The 25000-nt window shown below is 49.9% G+C and overlaps 1 protein-coding gene across 17 annotated transcripts in view; it reads right to left on the bottom strand.

Moving 5' to 3' along the window:
• The window catches only part of msi2b (musashi RNA-binding protein 2b), a 474710-nt gene that overhangs the window by 135132 nt on the left and 314578 nt on the right, over positions 1-25000 (bottom strand). For all 17 annotated transcript variants that reach the window (XR_013548937.1, XR_013548936.1, XM_078422300.1 and 14 more), the window contains exons 8-9: positions 18599-18681; positions 3176-3290 (exon numbers count right to left, since the gene is read on the bottom strand). Coding sequence is in view for 15 of the 17 variants with exons in the window: in XM_078422300.1 (XP_078278426.1) it covers positions 3176-3290; positions 18599-18681 (198 nt within the window). In the remaining 2 variants the exon portion in view is untranslated. The remainder of the gene's footprint in view (positions 1-3175; positions 3291-18598; positions 18682-25000) is intronic.

A 25000-nucleotide genomic window follows, 5' to 3' on the forward strand; every position in this document is an offset into this window, starting at 1 on the left:
ATTAAAGCTGCGTAACATTGAACAGACGTTTGAAACCAGATCAATGTGCGTGGAGTTCAACACGAAGGCCGACAGGTGTACAACAGTCAGAGTGGCAATACAATGCGTGGCACAGTGGCGAAGCAGACTGCAACACTCCCTGCACTTCAATGCACCGATTCATTACCGAGAAGGAAAGTTCCCATCCCTCTTCCTGCCAGTGAATGTCATTAATCTCAGTTTTAGAGATACTGCAGGGAAACAGGCCCTTCGGCCCACGGAGTCCATGCTAGCCATTGATCACCTGTTCACATTAGTTCACCGTTATCCCACTTTCACATCACACATTCGGGGCAGTTTTACAGAGGCCAATTTCCAAACCCGCACGACTACCACAAACCGCAACCAGAGAGCAGTGCTGAACTACGATCTACCTCATTGAAGATACTTGGACTATCTTTGATCAGACTTTGCTGGCATTACCTTGAACTGAACGTTATTCCCTGATCATGTATCTATACACTGCAGTGTCTCGATTGTAATCATGTATTGTCTTTCTGGTGACTGGATAGCACGCAACAAGAGCTTTTCACTGTACCTCGGTACATGTGACAATAAACTAAACCGAACTGAACGTCTCTGGGATGTGAGAGGAAACCCACGCGGGCACGGGGGGTGGGGTGGAATGTGCAAACTCCACACAGACAGCACCCAGGAGACCGTGTACCATTGGTATATAGAGTGCGTGAGGTTACAGCCCCTGTTCCAGTATCTAAAGGGGCTGCTCCTCAAGTTCTGGCTCCATTTTAGCCCTACGCTTTTAATTTTTGGGCACCCGGTACAGAGGGGGAGGGTCAGGAGGGAGGAGGGGGTCTCCCTGTCGGTCTGCTCCTGGGCCTGGCCAAGATGGCCATCCGCGGGTCCAGGCAGCGGGCAGTCGACGGCCTCACAGAGGTCGGCTGCCTACCCCTGTTCCGGGGCTTACGTCCGTGCCCGCGCGTCCCTGGAGAGGGAACACGCGGTGTCCACGGGGACTCTGGAGGCCTTCCGGGAACGCTGGTCGCCGCGGGGGGGGGGTCGAATGTATTGTTGACCGAGATGGCGGGATTTTAATGTGATAATTGTTTATTTTGTAAACTGCCGATACAGGCGGCTTTTGTTTGATCACATTTCACTTTGTATGTTTGTATGTTTTTCTTTGGAATAAAACTTTTATGAAAAAAAAAGATCAGAATGGAAGCCGGGTCCCTGACTCTGCAAGGCAGCAGCTCTACCTGCTGCGCCACTGTGCTGCACACAAAAAGATGTGGTTCTACATCCTGGATTCATATCAGATGGGGTTTTTTTCCCTTTGCTCCCCGATGCGATCCCAAGTTACTTCAGAATCCCACAGCTACGAGGTACAGGAGCTGGGAACTCATAGCTGTAATTTGAAATCCCTCACCTCTTCATGCCAGCTCTCAGACATTTGCAAATGTGGTCACGGAGCCCGTGGCAAATTGCACCTCACGTAAATTGCTTTTTCACCGATGGAACGAACGTGAAGTTAATGGTGCGAACCTGCAGACTTCCCCCTGTGGGGCCTCAGCAATAAACTCAGCATTTCAGGTGAGGCCAGTGAGACCATTCCCCCCATCCAATCTGTTTTAGCCTCCAGCTAGATCTACCATTGACTACAGACGGGACACAAAATGCTAGAGTATCTCAGAACGTCAGGCAGCAACTCTGCAGAAAAAGGATTGGTGATGTTTCGGGTCGGGACCCTTTAAGTTTAGTTTAGAGATACAGTGTGGAAACAGGCCCTTCAGCCCATCGAGTCTGCACCGACCAGCGATCCCTCCACATACTAACACTCTCCTACACGCGAGGGGCAATTTACATTTATACCAAGCCAATTAACCGACAGACCTGTACGTCTGGAGTGTGGGAGGAAACCAGAGCACCTGGAGAAAACCCACGCAGGTCACGGGGAGGGCGTACAAACTCCGTACAGACAGCACCCGTAGTCAGGATGGAACCCGGGTCTCTGGCGTTGCAAGGCAGCAACTCTACCGCCGCGCCACCGTGCCGCCCTTAATCAGACTCTGATGCCTCCAGTACTTTGTGTCTATCCTTGGTATGGACCAGCATCTGCAGTTCTGTTTCCACCAATGACTATAGTTCCCTAACCCCTCGTCTCTCGGATTATTGACAAGAAATCAATGTCAATGTGGAATCTTACAAGCAACTGGGGGGGGGGGGAGGTGGGGGGGGGGGGGAGGTGGGGAGGGGGAAACGCTGTAGCGACTACTGTTGCTGCCACACATTTCCAGGATTCCGAGTTTAATCCTGACCTCTGGTGATGGATGCTCCAATTTCCTCCCACATCCCAAAGACGCGCGGGTTTCGTAGATTAATGGGCCTCTGTGAATTCCCCCAGGCGTGTATGAAAAGTGGGATGACAATGAGTTAGTGTGAATGGATGATCGCCGGTGGGCGTGGACTCTTTGGGCCATGCTGTAAGATCTCTCTAAACTGCATGCACAAATTCGGTAAATTTAATTTTGAAATTCTCTTTGGATTGATCGGTGGAGTTTGCACTGACTGAAATAACTCTGCTGGGAAAGGCCATTTGACCGTTCTAAACCTCTCCCTTCAGAAACCTGTAGGAGTCAACAACCCAATCCCTTGGCCACAGACGTGAAGGGAACAGAGAAGATTTGCAAGGGTGTTACCAGGACTCAAGTGCCTGAGCTAGAGGGAGAGGTTGAGCAGCCTAGGACTATATTCCTTGGAGCGCAGGAGGTTGAGGGGTGATCTTACAGAGGTGTACAAAATCATGAGAGGAAAAGATAGGGTAGACGGAGAGTCTCTTGGTCAGAGTAGGGGAATCGAGGACCAGAGGATCGTAGGTTTACGGTAAGGGGAGAAAGATTTAATAGGAACCGGAGGGGTAACTTTTTCACACAAAGGGTGGTGGGTATATGGAACGAGCTGCCAGAGGAGGTAGTTGAGGCTGGAACTATTGCAATGTTTAAGAAACATTTGGACAGGTTCATGGATAGGACAGGTTTAGAGGGATATGGGCCAAACACAGGCAGGTGGGACTAGTGTAGATGGGACATGTTGGTCGGTGTGGGTAAGTTGGGGTGAAGGGCCTGTTTCCACACTGTATCACTCTATGCCTCTATATAACAGAGTGTAGCTGTGATCTCACCCAGCATTCCCATGCCCAGCATGAATGCGTCCATGGTGTACGGCAAACCCCGGGCCCGGCCTCGTGTTCCTGGCGGGAACATTACTTCCTTCGGCTGCGCCTTCTTACATTCTACCTGTTGGGGGGGGAGCGAGGAAGGGATGAAGGAAGGAGGGGGGGGGGGCGAGGGAGGGAAGGAGGGGTGGGAAAGGGGGAAGAAAAAACAAAAGACATAATCAGACAAACGTCAGAGCAAACAGCCAAGCCAGTTGTTGGGCTGAATGGCCACTTTCAGTTCCTCAGCAATTCAATGGAGTATAGGGCTGCTCCCTTTTGATAACAAAGGACATAAAGTGCTGGAATAACAGCGGTTTAGTTTAGAGTGGGCAGAGCTAGTTCAGGCAGCATCTCTGGAGAACATGGATAGGTGACGTTTCGGGTCGGGATGCTTCTACCATGTCCTCTGGAGATGCTGTTTGACCCACTGAGTTACTCCAGCACTTTGTGTCTTTTTTTTGCAGTTCCTTGTATCCACCTTTCCCCTTCTGATACAGCACTCAACACTCCAATAACCATTCCATGTCTCTTGATTGAACAGTCTCCAGTTACTTGGTCGATCTTCATGTAACGTGTTTAGTTTGGAGATACATTATGGAAACTGGCTCTTCGGCCCACCTAATCTATGCTAGATCTATGTTTTCCCACATTCGCATTCATTTCCTACACACTAGAGGCCAGTTAACCCACAAACCCACCGGTCAATGGGATATAGACAATAGACAATAGGTGCAGGAGGAGGCCATTCGGCCCTTCGAGCCAGCACCGCCATTCAATGTGATCATGGCTGATCATTCTCAATCAGTACCCCGTTCCTGCCTTCTCCCATACCCCCTGACTCCGCTATCCTTAAGAGCTCTATCCAGCTCTCTCTTGAATGCATTCAGATAATTTGCCTCCACTGCCTTTTGAGGCAGAGAATTCCACAGATTCACAACTCTCTGACTGAAAAAGTTTTTCCTCATCTCAGTTCTAAATGGCCTACCCCTTATTCTTAAACTGTGGCCCCTGGTTCTGGACTCCCCCAACATTGGGAACATGTTACCTGCCTCTAACGTGTCCAACCCCTTAATAATCTTATACGTTTTGATAAGATCTCCTCTCATCCTTCTAAATTCCAGTGGGAGGAAACCAAAGCACCCGGAGGAAACCCCTGTGATCACAGGGAGGACATGCAAACTCAACACAGACAGCACCTGAGGTGAGGATTGAGCCCGGGTCTCTGGTGCTGTGAGGCAGCAACTACAAAGTGTCCCCTTCTGGTTCCTATTAAATCTTTCCCCTCTCACCTTAAACCTATGCCCTCTAATTCCTAATTCCAGGGAGAATGGCTTAGACCTGAAACGTCACCTGTCCATGTCCTCCAGAGATGCTGCTTGACCCGCTGAGTTACTCCATCACTTTTTGTAAACCAGCAGCTGCAGTTCCTTGCTTCTACCCTCTAATTCCTGATTCCCTTACTCGGGGCGGCACGGTGGCGCAGCGGTAGAGTTGCTGCCTTACAGCGAAAGCAGCGCCGGAGACTCAGGTTCGATCCTGACTACGGGCGCCGTCTGTACGGAGTTTGTACGTTCTCCCCGTGACCTGCGTGGGTTTTCTCCGAGATCTTCGGTTTCCTCCCGCACTCCAAAGACGTACAGGCACGATGTAAAAAATTGTCCGTAGTGGGTGTAGGATAGTGTTAATGTACGGGGATCGCTGGGCGGCGCGGACCCGGTGGGTCGAAGGGCCTGTTTCTGCACTGTATCTCTAAATCTAAAAAAAAAATCTAAGACTCTTCTTCCTTCCACAAAGCCAGTTTTATATCCATTCAGCTGTCTCTCCTTGGATCCCGTGCAAGGGAGGGGATCGAGTGAATGCACAGTGTCTTTTGCCCAGAGTAGGGGAATCGAGACACAGAGGATGTAGGTTTTTGAGAAAGTGCATTCATCCTATCTGTCCCCCTTGTGATTTTCTGCCCCCACGGCACACCTAATCTGACGGCTGAGATTGGCAGCAGAGTCTATGGTCTGTGAGATGGAATCGCAGTTTCCCAGGGACTACAGCCCAGGAGATAACGAGGAAAAGTATTCCATCAAACAAATTTAAATTGGGTTTGTTTTTTGACAAACAGCTCAGGTAATGGGAGCTTGTGAGTCAACTCGCTTTGTGCTTTGAGTTAGAATCTGACAAGTTTATTGCAACAATCTTTATTTATAGACCTCTAAATCCAAGCCAGCACACGGGCGACATCTGTTCAGAATGTGCACTGATCCTATTCATGATGTTGGAACATCTTAACAAAGCAGGGATTTAACAGGAGTTAGTTTCTGACAGAAAATACTTGTCGGAGAGCAGTCAGTGAGTGCCAATCTTCGGTTGCTACAGTGACAATGTCACACTGAACAATATTACTTTGCAGATGTACTGAAACAAATTTTTCATATCCCTCTGCCTCGGTAATTACAGAGACAGTGCGGCACAGCAGCTCCGAGACAGTCTCTTCCCACCTAACACCATCTCACCCCCGTCACCATCAGCCGACATTCCTTAATCCCAGCCATCCACTTAAATTCCTGCCCACAAGTTCATGGAAAGCGTTCAATAACAATCGCAGAGGCTTTTTTGTTGCAGAGTGAAAGGGAACGGTGGCTTTTTCCCCCCAATATTTTGCAACTGCACCTCGTTAGACAAAGCAAAAGCATGGGCTTTGCGTTACAGTAAGCCGCATTTGGAGTGGGATATGGTCCCCAGCATGATTAGTATTTATTAATTAAGGGAGGATAAGTAGGTGCTTGATTTAAGGGCAATTCTCATCCTAGAAACAAGGAACTACAGTTGCTGGTTTATGCAGGGTCCTGACTCGAAACTAGATGGTGATTGACTTTAGATTTAGATTTAGAGATACAGCGCAGAAACAGGCCCTTCGGCCCACCGGGACCGCGCCGCCCAGCGAACCCCACACATTAACACTATCCTACACACACTAGGGACAATTTTTACATTTTGCCCAGCCAATTAACCGACAAACCTGTACGTCTTTGGAGTGTGGGAGGAAACCGAAGATCTCGGAGAAAACCCACGCAGGTCACGGGGAGAACGTACAAACTCCGTACAGACGGCGCCCCTAGTCAGGATCGAACCTGAGTCTCCGGCGCTGCATTCGCTGTAAGGCAGCAACTCTACCGCTGCGCCACCGACTTGAGGAATGGACATGGTACACATACCCCGGTATACATTGACCGGCCCGAAGTAGAGGTGGTTGAAAGCTTCAAGTTCCTAGGGGTAAATATCACCAACAACTTGTTCTAGACGGGGTCTCGACCCGAAACGTCACCCATTCCTTCTCTCCCGAGATGCTGCCTGACCTGCTGAGTTACTCCAGCATTTTGTGAATAAATCGATTTGTACCAGCATCTGCAGTTATTTTCTTAAGACAAGAAAGCCTCTACTTCCTTACAAGGCTTGGGAAGCTTGGCACGTCCCCAACTCTCACCAACCTCTATGGATGCTCCGTAGGAAGCATTTTATCGGGACGCATCACGGCTCGGTTTGGGAGCAGCTCCGTCCAAGACCGCACGAAATTGCAGCGAATTGTGGACGCAGCCCAGACCATCACACAAACCAAATCCTTCCACCGACTCCTTTTACACCTCACGCTGCCTCGGCAAGGCCAGCAGCATAATCAAGGACGAGTCACACCCTGGCCACTCCCTCTTCTCCCCTCTCCCATCGGGCAAGAGGTAGAGAAGTATGAAAACGCACACCTCCAGATTCATGGACAGTTTCTTCCCAGCTGTCATCAGGCAACTGAACCGTCCTACCAACAACTAGACCCACCTTCTACCTCATTGGAGACCCTCGGACGATCTTTAACCGGACTTTGCTGCACTTTTACTTGCGCTAATCATTACACACTTTATCCTGTGTGTCTGTACACTGTGGACAGCTCGATTGTAATCATGCACAGTTTTTCCGCTGGCCAAATAGCAAAGCTCAGTACACACGACGATAAACTAAACTGCACCTATCCGTGTTCTCTAAAGATGTTGCCTGACCCGCTGAGTTACTCCATGACTTTGCGTTCTTTAATTCTTATCCGTGTTCTGTTTTAAAGCGATTAAGGCTACCGTATTTAAAGGTTTTAGTTGATTAAAGGAATTAAACGTTTGGCGAGGGAACTCAGACCCGTGCACTGTGTGTGTGGCTTGCTGTGGATAGAAATTCTGAGGTGCTCTTTGCAGTCAAGATGACTCCATCTTCAGGTCTGCCAGCAAGACTGCCTGGCTTGAGAATTTGGAGCGTGTGAATGGAAACATAAATAAAAAATCATGGTAAACCCCTGGCACGACTTGCCAAGAGTGAAGGATGTCTGGTGATATGGAAAGATGAGAGATGCTGGGCGTTTTCTCTTCAGAACAACCAAGGCCACAGAGATATTTAATGGACGACAGCCATCAGTCACCCGCTGGCTTTAGGCGATGAGTGCTGGGCTTAACAGCGATAGACACACATTCTCAGGAATGATTTACACAGTAAACAGGGCAAGACAGAAAGAGAGGAGAAAAACCATTTATCGGGCTCATTTTTAAGGATCCATTGAATTGGTTGAAGGAAAGGATGAGGAGGGGGGGGACCTCATTGAAACTTACCAAGGAGTGAAAGACCTGGCTGGAGTGAATGTGCAAAGGATGTTTCCACTAGTGGGAGAGTCTAGAACCAACGCCAGAGACCCTGGCTCAATCCTGACTATGGCGTTTGTACGTTCTCCCCGTGACCTACGTGGGTTTTCTCTGGGATCTCCGGTTTCCTCCTACACTCCAAAGACGTACAGGTTTTGTTGGTTAATTGGCTTGGTGTAATTGTAAATTGTCCTCAGTCTGTGTAGGGTAGAGTTGGCGTGCGGGGATCGTTGGTCGGAGTGGACTCGATGGGCCGAAGGGCCTGTTTCCACTCTGTATCTCTAAACTAAACTAAACAGAGGAAACACACGTGGTCACAGGGAGAACGTGCAAACTCCACATAGACAGCAGCCAAGGTCAGGATCGAACCCGGATCTGTGGTGCTGCGAGGCAGCAGTTCTGCCAGCTACACAGGGTGCCACTCTGAAAACGCAACCTTGCGTCTTCATTCCTTTGTAAATGGTGGCAGGCATCGCACGTGGCTGTGGTCACTAAAATGCACACCAACGTCTCTACTTCATTAGAAGGCGTGTCCCCTACAACTCTCACCAACTTCTACAGATGCACCATAGAAAGCATTTTATCGGGATGCGTCACAGCTTAGTTTGGGAGCTGCTCCGTCCAAGACCGCAAGAAATTGTAGAGAGTTGTGGACGCAGCCCAGACGGTCGCACAAACCAACCTCCCTTCCATTGACTCCACTTACACCTCACGCTGCCTCAGCAAGGCCAGCAGCACAATCAAGGACGGGTCGCACCCTGGCCACTCCCCATCTTCTCTCCTCTTCCATCGGGCAAAAGGTATAGAAATCAGAGAGCAGTCCTGAACTACTATCTACCTCATTGGAGACCCTTCGACTATCTATGATCGGACTTTACTGGCTTTATCTTGCACTGACGTTAGTCACGTTATTCCCTTTATCATGTATCAGCTGTACACTGTGGACGGCTCGATTGTAATCATAAATTGTCTTTGCTACGACTAGTTTTCCTCCACCAAAAGCTTATCACTGGTCCTCAGTACACGTGACAATAAGCTGAACCAACTAACCTACTAACTAACTAACTAACTAAGATGGTGACTGGGTATTGAGATCTGCAGCTTCCAAACTCTGGGGAATGGCCATTTCTGGAGCTTTGTTAGCCGTTGCACATATAAGACAAATATTCTTTTCTGTCCGGCTGAACAATATCCACCTGTCTTGCCCAAATGGAGCTCCAGGGAGCTGGGGTCCTCCTCCATTTCCTTCCCGTGTCTCATCTCCGGGACCGTCTGTCTGCTAATGAGAGCTGCACAATGACATTCCACCCCAGCCTTGGCAGCTCTCCTTATTAATGCCGACTGTATCTAGGACACATCGGTTTGCTAGCTACAGTGCCCCTGCACACTGCCACAGCAAATCTGAAGTAGGTGTCACAAAGTCCTGTCGTACAACATTTCACCAGGTTGGACATAACCCAGTGATAAAGCAAGCCTGGCAAAGGGACCGAATGCAGTGGAGATGTCAGTTAACAGGTTCCACTTGGCTTAGGGGAGTCCACTGGCAGGGTTTGGTGCTAAACAGACTGCGAAGTACTGACACAACTGGCCCGAGGTTCCTTCTTCTCGGTGGAGTGCACTTCGGGGGAAATTAAAAGCCATCTCTCTGCAGAGTAATTCCTCGGTTAAATCCTGGGTATATGCAAAATTCAGGGGAACGCGGGGCGGCACGGTGGCGCGGCGTTAGAGTTGCTGGGTTCAATCCTGACTACGGGTGCTATTCTTCCCGTGACCTGCGCGGGTTTTCTCCGAGATCTTCGGTTTCCTCCCACACTCCAAAGACGTGCAGGTTTGTAGGCTAATGTTGTCGGCTTTGGTATAACTGTAAGTTGTTCCTAGTGCGTGTAGTAGGCTAGTGTTAATGTGCGGGGATCGCTGGGCGGCGTGGTCTCGGTGGGCCTGTTCCCGCGCTGTACTTCCAAACTAAACTACATTTGTTTAATTTCGTAGTCTTTCGCAAGGCAGAGAGAGAAACGGGGTTATTAATGATATTGATCCTGTTATCTCCTTTTTCTCTGCTTCAGTTCCCATTTACAGTCTGCAAGGAGGTCGCAGATGGAAGGCCCCAAATGAAACAGGACAAAGAGATTTCATTAGCGCAATCTGATGTTGTTAGCAACCAGCTCCCTCACTACCTTTGTGCTGCAGAATTTACAAGCCAAATACACAGACCAGATTGTTCCACACTGCTCCCAGATGAAGGCTTTGATCTTATCCGCACATGAAGCACAGTTACCGGAGAGAATCCCAATAAGTGGGACAAGCAAGTTCTTCTCATTATGTGGATATTTAAGCGCGTATTGCCGTTGCTACGCCACACTGACAGAGGACCTGGAATGTTTTAATTGCAAATAGCAGTGCAATTGGCTTTCCCATTACTGTGAAAGTGAAGGATGGTCTTGCAAAGGAATTGTGAAGTGGTGACGTTGGAAGAGACGAGAGTGCCCAGTTAGAGCAGTGTGTCGCAATGTCGCCCACAGCAGTGTGGAGATACTGTACAGAAGCACGCCTTTAGCCCACCGCTTCCATGCTGACCAGCAACCACCTATTTACACTGATCACACACTGATCTAATCCAACTTTCTTCATTCTTCCCAAAGTATCAACTCCACCCAGATATACACATATCTCTCTCAACCTTTCCTTTCCATGTATCTGTCTAAACGTCTTTTATATGTTGTTGTAATACCAGCCTTAACTACCTCCTCCGGCAGCTCGTTCCACGCACCGCCACCCTCTGCGTGGGGTTTGGAGTCAGGGTGAAAGGAAGTGAGGAGGGTGTGAATATGAAAGGGAGTCTATCAGCCGCGATTGGGGTGGCACAGCGGTAGAACTGCCGTCTTACAGCGCCAGAGGCCCGGGTTCGATTCTGACCTCAGGTACTGTCTGTACGGAGTTTGCACGCTCTCTCTGTGACCGCATGGTTTTCCTCCCACATCTCAAAGACGCGCAGGTTTGTAGGTTAATTGGCTTCTGCAAATTGTCCCTTGTGTGTGTAGGATTGAACTGGTGTCCTGGCGATCACTGGTCAGCATGGACTCGGTGGGGCGAAGGGCCTGTTTCCACGCTGTATTTCTAAACTAATCTAAACTAAACGGGTGAGGTTGATTCCAGGTGGGACCGTGGAAGATTCCATCAGTTATCACACAGTGGGAGAAAAGGATCTGAAGAAGGGTCTCGACCCGAGACGTCACCCATTCCTTCTCTCCTGAGATGCTGCCTGACCTGCTGAGTTACTCCAGCATTTTGTGAATAAATACCTTCCATCAGTTATCACACACTCACTAAGGCCTGCATGCGGCAAATTGAACCAGAATTCAGACTGGGCCTTTGTATGTCCTGTATTAAAGTGTCAGGGGAGGCAGAAGAGCTTAAGCCTTTGGAAGCGGTTTTGTAGATGTGCGGACATGCACACGGATCACGGTCAAACAAACTATCTATTCATCAGTCACAATGTTTGCATCTGTCGCTGGCCTTATTAAGTCCTCTGGATATAACCCAGTAATCCTCAGTGCACATGGCCTGGCGTGCTTCATCGCTGAACAGGCAGCAGGGTGTAACACAGAGCCACACTGAGCGAGCGTGTAACACAGAGCCACACTGAGCGAGCGTGTAACACAGAGCCACACCGAGCGAGCGTGTAACACAGAGCCACACCCAGCGAGCGTGCAAAACAAGGCGCGCCAGCAACAGTAAAACCTTCAACACCGGAAGTCCTCAGGCAGGTCAGGCCGCATCGGTGGGAGGAGACAAGGAACTGCAAGTGCTGGCTAATACACCAAAGGACACAAAGTGCTGGAGTAACTTAGCAGGCCAGATAGCAACACGAAATGTGTAGGAAGGAACTGCAGATGCTGATTTACACCGAAGATAGCATCTCTGGAGAACATGGATAGGCGATGTTTCGGGTCGAGACCATTCTTGCATCTGGATGAGATAACCCCTTTAGATGTGTCTGGTGTCTTGCCTCTCCTGCAAGAGTGACTGCACGTTGAGAATATTTCATGAGCAAGACATTGTGGAAGGCGCTACAGGAATGCAATGGGGGTTTCAATCCTCCATTTCTCCCTCGATCAATGGGCTATGCGGGGAGAGTTTTGTTCCATTCAGCCCGCGATGCCTTCACACTTTGTCGTGATGCGGAGACACTCGAATGGGATCAGTGCTATTCTGTGATCCAGAGATGCTGTGTACCCTCGGGTTGCCAACTGGGTCCCCTATTAGCCGGGACATCCCGTATTTTGGGCGAAATTAGTTTGTCCCGTACGGGACCGCCCTTGTCCCGCATTAGTAGGGTTGCCAACTTCCCCGCTCCCAACGAAGGGGCAAAGGGTGGCGTCACCGCCCCGCGCCCCACGTGACCTCACCCAGCCAGCGGCCAAGTGCTCCCGCTCCACCAATGGCGGCCTCCCCCACCCCTAGTCGTTGTACAGGTTGCACTGTGGTCTTGTTGAGCTACACTGTCTGTATAACTAGTCATTATACAGCCAACAATGGACCATTGTGGGCTCCACCTTTCCTTGATCATCATTATATTTTGCATATCTATCATTCATTTGTTCTATACCTCTCCATATCTCCATCTATATCTCTCGTTTCCCTTTTTCCCGGACTCAATACCTGACTTCGATTAATTGTCATGTGCATTGTGACTCTCAGTCTGAAGAAGGGTCTCGACCCAAATCTTCACCTAGTCCTTTTAGACAATAGACAATAGGTGCAGGAGGAGGCCATTCGGCCCTTCGAGCCAGCACCGCCATTCAATGTGATCATGGCTGATCATTCTCAATCAGTACCCTGTTCCTGCCTTCTCCCCATACCCCCTGACTCCGCTATCCTTAAGAGCTCTATCCAGCTCTCTCTTGAATGCATTCAGAGAATTTGCCTCCACTGCCTTCTGAGGCAGAGAATTCCACAGATTCACAACTCTCTGACTGAAAAAAAATGTCCTCATCTCAGTTCTAAATGGCCTACCCCTTATTCTTAAACTAGGGCCTCTTGTTCTGGACTCCCACAACATTGGGAACATGTTTTCTGCCTCTAACGTGTCCGACCCCTTAATAATCTTATACGTTTCGATAAGATCCCCTCTCATCCTTCTAAATTCCAGTGTATACAAGCCTAGTCGCTCCAGTCTTTCAACATACGACAGTCCCGCCATTCCGGGAATTAACCTAGTAAACCTACGCTGCACGCCCTCAATAGCAAGAATATCCTTCCTCAAATTTGGAGACCTAAACTGCACACAGTACTCCAGGTGCGGTCTCACCAGGACCCTGTACAACTGCAGAAGGACCTCTTTGCTCCTATGCTCAACCCCTCTTGTTATGAAGGCCAACATTCCATTGGCTTTCTTCACTGCCTGCTGTACCTGCATGCTTCCTTTCAGTGACTCCAGAGATGCTGCCTGACCCTCTGAGTTGCTCCAACTCTTTGTGTCCTTGTGTGGGAAGGGAAACTGAGTCAGTGATTCAGGTTAAAGAAGACCCCTCGTCAGCACAGTTCTGATGAAGTGTTCACGACCAGGAACATTAACTCTGTTTCTCTTCCCACAGATGCGGTCTGACCAGCTGAGTATTTCCAGTGTTTTCTGTTTCTTACTTCAGATTTCAGGTCCATCACGGTCACTGACCGCACCACCGTCGAAGGGATCTAGAGGAGGTGCTGCCTCAGAGTGACCGACAGCAACATCGGAGACCAACACAAGCACTGGCCACGCTGACATTTCACTCCCTACCATCGGGAACAAGGTGCAGGAGTCGGAAAACTGTGACCTCCAGGTTCAAGAACAGCTCATTCCCAATAAGCTGATAAATAAGAATAAGGGGTAGGCCATTTAGAACTGAGATGAGGAAAAACTTTTTCAGTCAGAGAGTTGTAAATCTGTGGAATTCTCTGCCTCAGAAGGCAGTGGAGGCCAATTCTCTGAATGCATTCAAGAGAGAGCTAGATAGAGCTCTTCAGGATAGCGGAGTCAGGGGGTACGGGGAGAAGGCAGGAACGGGGTACTGATTGAGAATGATCGGCCATGATCACATTGAATGGCGGTGCTGGCTCGAAGGGCCGAATGGCCTCCTCCTGCACCTCTTGTCTATTGTCTATAATACGCTGTGCATGAAAGGTGGTGCAGGGAATGGAGGGATGTGGATCATGTGCAGGCAGTGGAGATTAGTTTATATTGGCATTATGTTCCGCACAGATATAGTGGGCCGATGGGCCTGTGATGTACTTTTCTATGTTCTACCTGTTTCTCAGACAGTACAATAAGTTTCTCTCTGCCAAAGAGGACCATTTCCTCGTGTTGATATTGGTTTATTACTGTCACGTGTGCTGAACTACAGTGAATGTTCTATCCCCTCCTCAAACATGCCTTGTTTCCATCACTCTGTCCCTGGTCCTTGCGATGTATCACCAATAGAGACACATTCACCCAACATTTACTCTCTCTATCTTCACATCCACCTCTGTCCAATTTCCTCACTGCTATGATCAGACCAGCTTGCTGAGGTAGCGTTTAGTTTAGCACGGAAACAGGCTCTTCGGGCCACTGAGACCGCCCCACGCCAAGGGGAACAATTACACCCAGCCAATTAACCTACAAACCTGTACGTCTTTGGAGTGTGGGAGGAAATCTAAGATCCCGGAGAAAACCCAAGCAGGTCACGGGGAGAACGTACAAACTCCATGCAGTCAAGCACCCCTAGTCAGCGTCGAGCCCAGGTCTTTGGCGCTGTAAGGCAGTAGCTCTACCACTGTGCCACCGTGCTGCCCAAAAATATCATTGCTGTTGAAAGTGCCGTTGAAAAAAACAACCTTCAAAAGTGGACCAGGTGAGATCACGCTATTTGTGCTTATTCCATTTTCCAAGGTGGCAATGGCATCGCCATAGAATCGTACAGCATGGAAACAGGCCATGCCCAGCTTGTCCACACCGGCCAACATGTCCCATCTACACTAGTCTCACCTGCCTGTGTTTGGCCCATATCCCTCCAGACCTGTCCTATCTGTGTAACTTTCTAAATGTTTCCTAATTGTGTTTAAAAATAAGAAATACAATAAAAACTATGGAAGCACAGAAAGGGGTAGACAGTCAGAACCAATTTTTGTCCAGGGTGGAAATGCCAAAGACTACGGGGCGGTGTTATAAAGTGAGAGGGGCAAAGTTTAAAGAAGTTGTGCAGGACATGTTTTTCACAGAGTGTGTGATAGGTGCCTGTAACGCACTACCAGGGGTGGGGGTGGAGATGGGTACGATAGTGGCGTTTAAGAGGCTTATGGAATGGAGGATAGACACAAAAAGCTGGAGTAACTCAGCTGGACAGGCAACATCTCTGGAGGGAAGGAATGGGTTTATTCACAAAATGCTGGAGTAACTCAGCAGGTCAGGCAGCATCTCGGGAGAGAAAGAATGGGTGACGTTTCGGGTCGAGACCCTTCTTCAGACTGATGTCGGGGGTGGGACAAAGGAAGGATATAGGTGGAGACAGGAAGATAGAGGGAGATCTGGGAAGGAGGAGGGGAAGGGAGGGACAGAGGAGCTATCTGAAGTTGGAGAAGTCGACGTTCATACCACCGGGCCGCAAACTGCCCAGGCGAAATATGAGGTGCTGCTCCTCCAATTTCTGGCGGGCCTCACTATGGCACTGGAGGAGGCCCATGACAGAGAGGTCAGACTGGGAATGGGAGGGGGAGTTAAAGTGCTGGGCCACCGGGAGATCAGTTGCGTTAATGCGGACCGAGCGCAGGTGTTCAGCGAAGCGATCGCCGAGCCTGCGCTTGGTTTCGCCGATATAGATAAGTTGACATCTAGAGCAGCGGATGCAATAGATGAGGTTGGAGGAGGTGCAGGTGAACCTCTGTCTCACCTGGAAAGAATGTTTGGGTCCTTTGATGGAGTTGAGGGGGGAGGTAAAGGGACAGGTGTTGCATCTCGTGCGGTTGCAAGGGAAGGAATGGGTGACGTTTCGGGTCGAGACCCTTCTTCAGACTGGTTGGGGATAAGGGAAACGAGAGATATAGACGATGATGTAGAGAGATAAAGAACAATGAATGAAAGATGTGCAAAAAGTGAACGATGTTAAAGGAAACAGGCCATTGTAAGCTGTTCGTTGGGTGGAATGGAGGTAAGTGGATCACATGCAGACAGGGGAGATTAGCTTATCTTGGCATAGTGTTCAGCGCAGACATTGTGGGCCGTAGAACCTGTTCCTGCGCTGTTCTACGTTATAATAAATATTTGAATAAACATGCTGATTGGGAATTTTGTTCTGTCTCGGTTGGTGTAAGGCCCTCACCTTGTTGTACTCTGGTTCCTCTGGGCCTGGGCTGTGGCGTCATGGTTACCTCTGAACAAACAGAGTGGGAGGGGGAGTTTGGGGAGGCAAGGTTGTGAGGAGAGGCGAACCGATGAGCCTTGTTCACTGCTCCAGTGGAGAATGTACAAGGCTTGTACCAGCGGCCGGCTGTTAGCTCGGCTGCCCCTGGGCCCAGTCTCTGCCAAGCCTGTGGCCTCTGGTGAATGCTGTAGGTAATAGAAATAGGAGCTTAATCTCTTCAACATTAGTCTGAAGGGATGTGACCATATGGTTTTTAAAGGGGAACATCATTTGATGTGATTTTCTTTTCCTCTTAATTGCAAGCTAAAATTAAAATTCAATGAGGCAATTATGAAAAAACTCAGCCTGCAGCTCCCAGCTGCACATTATTGGCCAGGGTAAAGCAACTGTGAGTTCAGCAGGTAGCTTCCACACAAGACCCCTCAGCCCTGCTCAGCAAAGCTCATTATTACGATATGCTACATGATTCAGAGAGGCTTTCCAGACCACTTTGCCTAATCCATGGAGTAAAGGCGGGCACAATTCAGCCTAGGCCACACCTGTTTCTCCCACTAACCCACCAGCACGCCCACCCCTTCCACCCATATCCCACCCTTGGGCTTCACTTTTCACCCCTCTATCATTTCTCCTTAGCAACAACCTTTTTAAAAAAAAAATCTTTTAGTCACCTTTTGTCTCTTTCATTTCTAACACTCCATCTCCTCTACGCTTTCACCCCCTCACCTGAAAGTTATTCTCTAATCCACGGTAGCGCAGCGGTAGAGTTGCTGCTTTACAGCGAATGCAGCGCCGGAGACTCAGGTTCGATCCTGACTACGGGTGCTGCACTGTAAGGAGTTTGTACGTTCTCCCCGTGACCTGCGTGGGTTTTCTCCGAGATCTTCGGTTTCCTCCCACACTCCAAAGACGTACAGGTATGTAGGTTAATTGGCTGGGTAAATGTAAAAATTGTCCCCAGTGGGTGTAGGATAGTGTTAATGTGCGGGGATCGCTGGGCGGCACGGACTTGGTGGGCCGAAAAGGCCTGTTTCCGGCTGTATATATATGATGATGATATGATGATTTCAACTCTGGGAGAAAGGTTCTGACTGTCTAACCTATCTCTGCCCCTCATAATTTTATATACAGTACAATACAGTACATTATCTTTATTGTCATTGTACAAGTACAACGAGATTAAGAATGCCACTTCCATATCGATGCTATAAACAAATAAATCACGGCAAAAACAAAAACAACAAAGGGAGGGGGAAAAAAAGGGATAAAGGTAAAGTACAAAAAAGGTTCATGCAGGGTCAGTTGTGCCAGATGACCCTGGGGGCAGAGACAGATCGTCATGGGGAGCTCCCAGCAGGTCCGATTCACAGCAGCGATAGCTCTAGGAATAAAGCTGTTTATACTTCTTATCAGGTCTCCCCTCAACCTCCGGCGTTCCAGAGAAAACTATTTATCCAAGTATTGCGCGTGCGTGTGTGTGTGTGTGCACGCATAGACGTGTGTCTGGATGTGTGCATGTTTGTCTGCATCTGTTTGTGTGTGTGTGTGAGTATGTGCATCTACGTGCAGATATGTGCATGTGTCTGTTTGTGTGTGTGTGTGTGAGTATGTGCATCTACGTGCAGATATGTGCATGTCTGAAGAAGGGTCTGAAGAAGGGTCTGATGAAGGGTCTCGACCCGAAACGTCTCCCATTCCTTCTCTCCCGAGATGCATCCTGAGTTACTCCAGCATTTTGTGAATAAATACCGTCGATTTGTACCAGCATCTGCAGTTATCTTCTTATAGATATGGGCATGTGTCTGTTTGTGTGTGTGTCTGAGTGTGAGTGTGGAAGTGTACATGCATCTGTGCATATGTGTGTATGTTGCATGTCAATGAAGAAGGGTCTCGACCCGAAACGTCACCCATTCCTTCTCTCCAGAGATGCTGCCTGACCCGCTGAGTTACTCCAGCTTTTTGTGTCTGCACACATTGATGTGTGCATGTGTCTGTGAATGAGGGTGTGTATGTCTGCGTGCGTGTACGCACAGGTGTGCACGTTTGCATGCGTGCATGATTCCGGGTGTGTGCGTGCGCACACATGTGGATGTGTACACGTGTCCGTGCACGTGTGTACTCGCGTGCGTCTGCATGTTTGCCCGGGCGTGTGTCTGCGATCGCTCGTGTGTGTGTGCGGGTTCGATGTGTGTGTCTGTGTGTCTGTATGCATTTGGTGTTTGTGTGTGGCATAAAATGTCCAGCCCCCACCAAGCGCCTCCTGCTGGATATGCTGTGTAACGCTGCGTGGCACTGCGCGAGGGTGCTAGAAGGCCAGTGTGGACGAAGGGCACATCCGAACCGCAGCCACTTACCATTTTATTATTGATTTCGTGGAAGTGGATTTCACAGACTTTTTCAACGACTTCTTCATTTTCAAAAGTTACAAAGCCAAATCCTGGAAGAGAAGCAGAAGAGGAGAGTAGTGTTAGTTGTTGCCGTTTATAGAGGAGCACCCAGGTTGCTGGCTGCCCGCACTGGGCCACCAGGGGTTCAGGCAGGTACTTCCTGCAGACACAAAGAACTCAGATGCTGGTTAATACACAAAAGGACACAAAGTGCTGGAGTAACTCAGTGGGGCAGGCAGTATTCCTGAGTGCTGCGTGGCGGAGGCCTTCCTGCGGTGCCGTGGCCACCGGACCTGCCCTTAAAGGTCAGTAGGACTCTCCAGAGGCTCAAAGGTCAGTAGGACCTCTCCCAGAGGCTCAAAGGTCAGTAGGACCTCTCCCAAAGGCTCAAAGGTCAGGAGGACCACACCCAAAGGCTCAAAGGTCAGTAGGACCTCACCCAAAGGCTCGAAGGTTGGTGGGACCTTGCCTGAAGGCTCGTCGGATGCAGGAGGGAGCAGGAAAGGTCAGACGTGAGGAGCAAGGATCAGTGGGAGGGTGACCCGGCGTATTGCCTCCAGCGCTTTCAAGGTCGGCTGCAGGAGGCGACCCCCGGGACACAAAGATGGACGGACTAGGGGAGGAGAGGAGAGGGACGTCGGGTCGAGGGAACTGCTCCTGTACATCGAGCGCACGGGCCGACCGGACTTTGGACTTTGAATAATGGCGCCAAAACAAAGGCGGTGCCCGCGTGTGTAATATATGCAAAAATAACTTCACTCTGCAGTTGCACATGTGACTAATAAAGCACCATTGACCATCACTGTGCAACTCTGGAGAACATGGATAGGTGACGTTTCCAGACCCTCCTTCAGCGGCTAGCCCGTAATCTCCAGCTCCTTACAAGCACTAATCAGCCTCCAGAGAACTATTAACATATAATGAAGGATACGAATGCACAAGCAGTGGATAGCAATTGCCCCAGTGTCTCTTTAGCACTCATCTGCAAGAAGTAAATGGCTTGTCCATCTTTCTCTGTGTTCACAATGTTCCAGTCCACCTCCTGCTTAGACAGTTACCAAACTCGAGTTATAGAGTCATGCAGCATGGTAGCAGGCTCTTCAGCCCAACGCGTGCGTCCATGACGACCAAGATGCCCCAACTGAGGTATCGTGGCCCTTTCCCTCAAAACCTTGGACGTCGATACAAGGAACTGCAGGTGCTGGTTCACAAAATAAAAAGTCTGAAAACGAGTCCCGACCCGGACCTTCAACTATCAATGTTCTCCAGAGATACTGCCTGACCCGCTGAGATACACCAGCACTTAATGTCCCTCCAAACGTTTCCTATCCAAATACCTGTCCAAATGTCTTTTTAATGTTGCCAGTGTACCAGTTTTCCCTGGCAGATTGTTCCATTAAACCCTTGGTGTGGGCAAGGGAGGAGAAGATTTTTCTCAAGCTTCTTAAATAATCTACAAACCTGGACGTCTTTGGAGTGTGGGAGAAAACTGGAGCATCTGGGGAAAACGGTCAAGGGGAGAACGTACAAACTCCAAACAGATAGCACCTGTAGTCAGGATGGAACCTGGGTGTCCGGTGTTGTGGGGCAGCAACTCTACCGCTGTGCCACTGTGCTGCCCTAATGTGCCCTTCCTTGTAAACCAGCATCTGCAGTTCCTTGTTTCGACAGTAAAGCCTTCCGCTGGTGGACTGTCACGCTGGTAGAACCAGTTATAGTGAGTCCCATCCCCAGTGGTAAAAATGGCCACGTTACAACCATTTCAGGCTCTCAAGCCTCCATGTTATTCCTGCTCCCCAGCTTTGTGAGGGCAAGAGTGGGATTAATCTCAGTCAGTGCTGAATTAACACCGCCCCAGCAGCAGATTTCATATTAAGTGGGTTAACAGACGCATTAAAATGGCGCAGACAGAGATCTAATGAGAGCACATTATCCTGTCAGCTAAAAATGGCAAACAGGAAATTAAGCCCACGTCCTGAGATCCGGTTGGGAATGAGCGAGGTGGCGAGATGGGATGTGGGCCCTTTAAGGTGTGGCTGGGGTGGTCTTGAGAAGGGGTTCGGTTCTGGTGCCGTACAGTAGGCCACGCAGAGGCCTGCAACACCAGGCCTTGGTCTGCAGACACACTCACCATGCCTCACACGATCGGCAGCTAAGCTTCACTAACTGCTCAACAGATGAGCTAAACATAGCATTTTTACACAGCATTTCCCACACACTGCATAATTAGATTTAATTATAACTGTACACACTTAGGGCGCATTACAGCTTGCAAAAGACAGAATGGAGATTAACCTCTTAGGTTATGTTTTAAAGTGTGTTGTTGTCAACAGAGCTTTAGTGGAGACGAGACTGTGAATGTGTTTGTGTTTGGTTTAGTTTAGAGATTCAGCGCGGAAAGAAAGCTCTTCGGCCCACTGAGTCCGCACAGACCAACTATCCCCGCACACTAACACCATCCTACACACACACACACAAGTGACAATTTATACTTGAACCAAGCCAATTAACCGACAAACCTGTACGTCTTTTGAGTGTGGGGGGAAACCGAAGATCTCGGAGAAAACCCACGCAGGTCACGGGGAGAACGTACAAACTCCGTACAGACAGCACCCGCAGTCGGGATCGAACCTGGGTCTCTGGTGCTGCAAGCGCTGTAAGGCACCAACTCTACCACTGTACTACCGTTACTCCAGTCTCTCGGAAAACCTCCCTTACAGGTCAGCGCTGAAAGATCTGACATGGGAGTGAAAGTCCAGTGTCAGAACTTGAATCTGTTTTGGGCCCGTAAATTAAACTTCTCTTTCTGGTTTTCAAATACCTCCTTTGTTATTGAGCCTCCCTATTTGTGTAGATAGACACAAAATGCTGGAGTAACTCAGTGGTTCAGGCAGCCTCTCCGGAGAAAAGGAATGGGTGACGTTTTGGGTCGAGACCCTACTTCAGACCCTTTGTCTCGAACCAAACGTCACCCATTCCTTTTCTCCAGAGAGGCTGCCTGAACCACTGAGTTGCTCCAGCATTGTGTGTCTGTCTTCGGTGTAAACCAGCATCTGCAGTTCCTTCCTACACTCCTTCATTACTTCCTCCAGCCCTGTTACTAGAGCTCTTGCAAAATCATTGGTTGGTACAGACGCAGATGCTGGTCTATACCAAAGATAGACACAAAGTGCTGACATAACTCAGAAGGTCAGGCAGCATCTATGGAGAAAAAGGATGGGCGAAGTTTCGGCTCTGAAGAAGTGTTGCGACCCGAAATGTCACCCATCCTTTTCCTCCATAGATGCTGCCTGACCCGCTGAGTTACTCCAGTACTTTGTGTCTTTTTTCTTCGTTGCTCTCACTCTGGCAGTCCAACCATTGGGTGTATGGGGAGAAACCTAAATGTAATATTATCTGAATTGGTGGAATTCATTGCCACAGACGGCTGTGGAGTCAAAGTCAATGGATATTTTTAACGCGGAGATTGATGGGTTCTTGATTAGGAAGGGCGTCGAAGGTTACGGGGAGAGGCAGAGAATGGGGTTGAAAGGGAAAAGTAGATCAGCCATGATCGAATGGTGGAGAAGACTCGATGGGCTGAATGGCCCAAATCTGCTCCTATACCTTATGATCAGGTCTTATGATCTGTTTGAATTGCATGCAAACCAAAGCTCGGTGCCCATGATAATAATAAACCTAAACCACGAGGTCTGAATATAAGGTAGTAGCTAGACACAAAGTACTGGAGTAACTCAGCGGGTCAGACAGCGTCTCTGGGAGAACATTGATAGGTTTGGGGATAGGACCCTACAGGAGTCTGAACACTGCAATGTCCACGTGCAGCAGCAGCTTATCAGGATACTAAACACTACGACCTCTGAATAAGCTCCGAACTACATGGACTTGGGGACATAATTTTGTCTTTGCACTATCATTATTTGTTTTCTTATATTAGTTTAGTTTAGTTTAGAGATACAGTACCGAAACAGGCCCTTCGGCCCACCGAGCCCGTGCCGTGCCAGCGATTCCCGCACACTGACATTGTCCTACACACACAGGAGACAATTTAGAATTATACAACGCCAATTTTTAACCTACAAACCTGTACGTCTTTTGGAGTGTGGGAGGAAACCGGAGATCCCAGCGAAAACCCACGCGGTCATGAGGAGAACGTACAAACTCCGTACAGACAAGCACCCGCAGTCAGGATTGAACCCGGGTCTCTGGCGCTGAAAGGCAGCAACTCTACCGTGCCGCCCCTGAATGTTTTTGTTGTTTAACATGGTGTTTACAGAGTACTGTGTTTACATAACTAGAAACGAAGATATGCAGATGCCAAACCCGAAACATCGCCCGTCCTGTTTCTCCAGAGATGCTGCCTGACTCGCCGAGCTCCTCCAGGTCTCTGCGTCTTTCTTTGGCATATACCAGCATCTGCGGTTCTTAGTTTCTGCAAGGTCGGAGCTGCCGGCTGTTGCTGGTGAGGCTTACTTTATCTTGAGGCCCCGACCTTGCCCGCAGAACAGGGTTCTCACAAGAGTTCAACTTCAAAAGAGGCCTGCGAAGTGCAGCAGGAACACATAAGCGGACTGGAGGCAGGACCCAGCAGCAGGCACGGGTAACACTAAGTGGATGGGACAGTTGGGTTGCACTAGCCATCTGGGCCCTGTATCAGGGAATGTTAATCAGTATTGAGACAGGCACCAGTGAGTGTTGCACATCCTTTGTAGTTAGACTCGGTGAACTGTGATGGGGAACTCCAGCGCCTGCAGGCCGGGGTTCAGGCGCTGAGCAGGGGGACTGGGAGGGAGGAGGCACTGCAGGCCGGGCGGGGTTCAGGCGCTGAGCAGGGGGACTGGGAGGGAGGAGGAGGCACTGCAGGCTGGGGTTCAGGCGCTGAGCAGGGGGACTGGGAGGGAGGAGGAGGCACTGCAGGCCGGGGTTCAGGCGCTGAGCAGGGGAACTGGGAGGAGGCACTGCAGGCCGGGGTTCAGGCGCTGAGCAGGGGGACTGGGAGGGAGGAGGAGGCACTGCAGGCCGGGGTTCAGGCGCTGAGCAGGGGAACTGGGAGGGAGGAGGAGGCACTGCAGGCCGGGGTTCAGGCGCTGAGCAGGGGGACTGGGAGGGAGGAGGAGGCACTGCAGGCCGGGGTTCAGGCGCTGAGCAGGGGAACTGGGAGGAGGCACTGCAGGCCGGGGTTCAGGCGCTGAGCAGGGGGACTGGGAGGAGGCACTGCAGGCCGGGGTTCAGGCGCTGAGCAGGGGAACTGGGAGGAGGCACTGCAGGCCGGGGTTCAGGCGCTGAGCAGGGGGACTGGGAGGAGGCACTGCAGGCCGGGGTTCAGGCGCTGAGCAGGGGGACTGGGAGGAGGCACTGCAGGCCGGGGTTCAGGCGCTGAGCAGGGGGACTGGGAGGGAGGAGGAGGCACTGCAGGCCGGGGTTCAGGCGCTGAGCAGGGGGACTGGGAGGGAGGAGGAGGCACTGCAGGCCGGGGTTCAGGCGCTGAGCAGGGGGACTGGGAGGGAGGAGGCACTGCCTCTGCAGTGCAAATTAGCAACAGAAAAAGCCTCGCGCAAGGAGCGAGGGGAGGGCAAGTCAGAAGGAAAACAAATGCAGCCAGCTAACCTGTGCAGGGAGGTTTGATCAGGATTCCTGCCCAGAAGCTAAGGCGGCTCGGTGGGGTGAAACCGGAGAGACTCCCAGACTTGCAGATAGCCACAGCCATCACCAGAACATTATCCTGTAAACTATGTTCTTAAGTTATAGGAGCGGAATTAGGCCATTCGGCCCATCGGGTCTAAACCGCCATTCAATCATGGCTAATCTATCTTTCCCTCTCAACCCCATTCTCCTGCCTTCTCCCCCAAACCTTTCAGGGCAGTGGAAACAGAATCAAACCAGGGCTTTCAAAGCTCGACAGGCACTGCAGGGAAAATCATTTGGGCTACAGGGAAAGGGACAGACTAGAGCTGATGGGCCGAATGGCTTCCCTCTGTGTCGTAGTGACACCTGCCCATGTTTCTCCAGAGATGCTGCCTGACCCGTTGAGTTACTCCAGCTCTTTGTGTTTTGCTTAAGATTCCAGCATCTGCAGATCATTGTGTCTCAAAGATATCAAAGTCTGAATGAAGAGGCCTCCTGTATAATCACCCTTCCACTCGTTCAATATCTGTAGACAGAGGGTGGTTGGTGTATGGAACGAGCTGCCAGAGGAGGTAGTTGAGGCAGGTACAATAACAACATTTAAAAGACATTTGGACAGGTACCTAGATAGGAAAGGTTTAGATGGATGTGGGCCAAACATGGACAAATGGGGCTAGCCTAGTTGGGGTATCTTGGCCGGCCATTAACCTACGAACTTGTACATCTTTCGAGTGTGAGAGGAAA

The sequence above is a fragment of the Rhinoraja longicauda genome, chromosome 26 (assembly GCF_053455715.1).
Source record: "Rhinoraja longicauda isolate Sanriku21f chromosome 26, sRhiLon1.1, whole genome shotgun sequence".
Taxonomy (NCBI): Eukaryota; Metazoa; Chordata; class Chondrichthyes; order Rajiformes; family Arhynchobatidae; genus Rhinoraja; species Rhinoraja longicauda.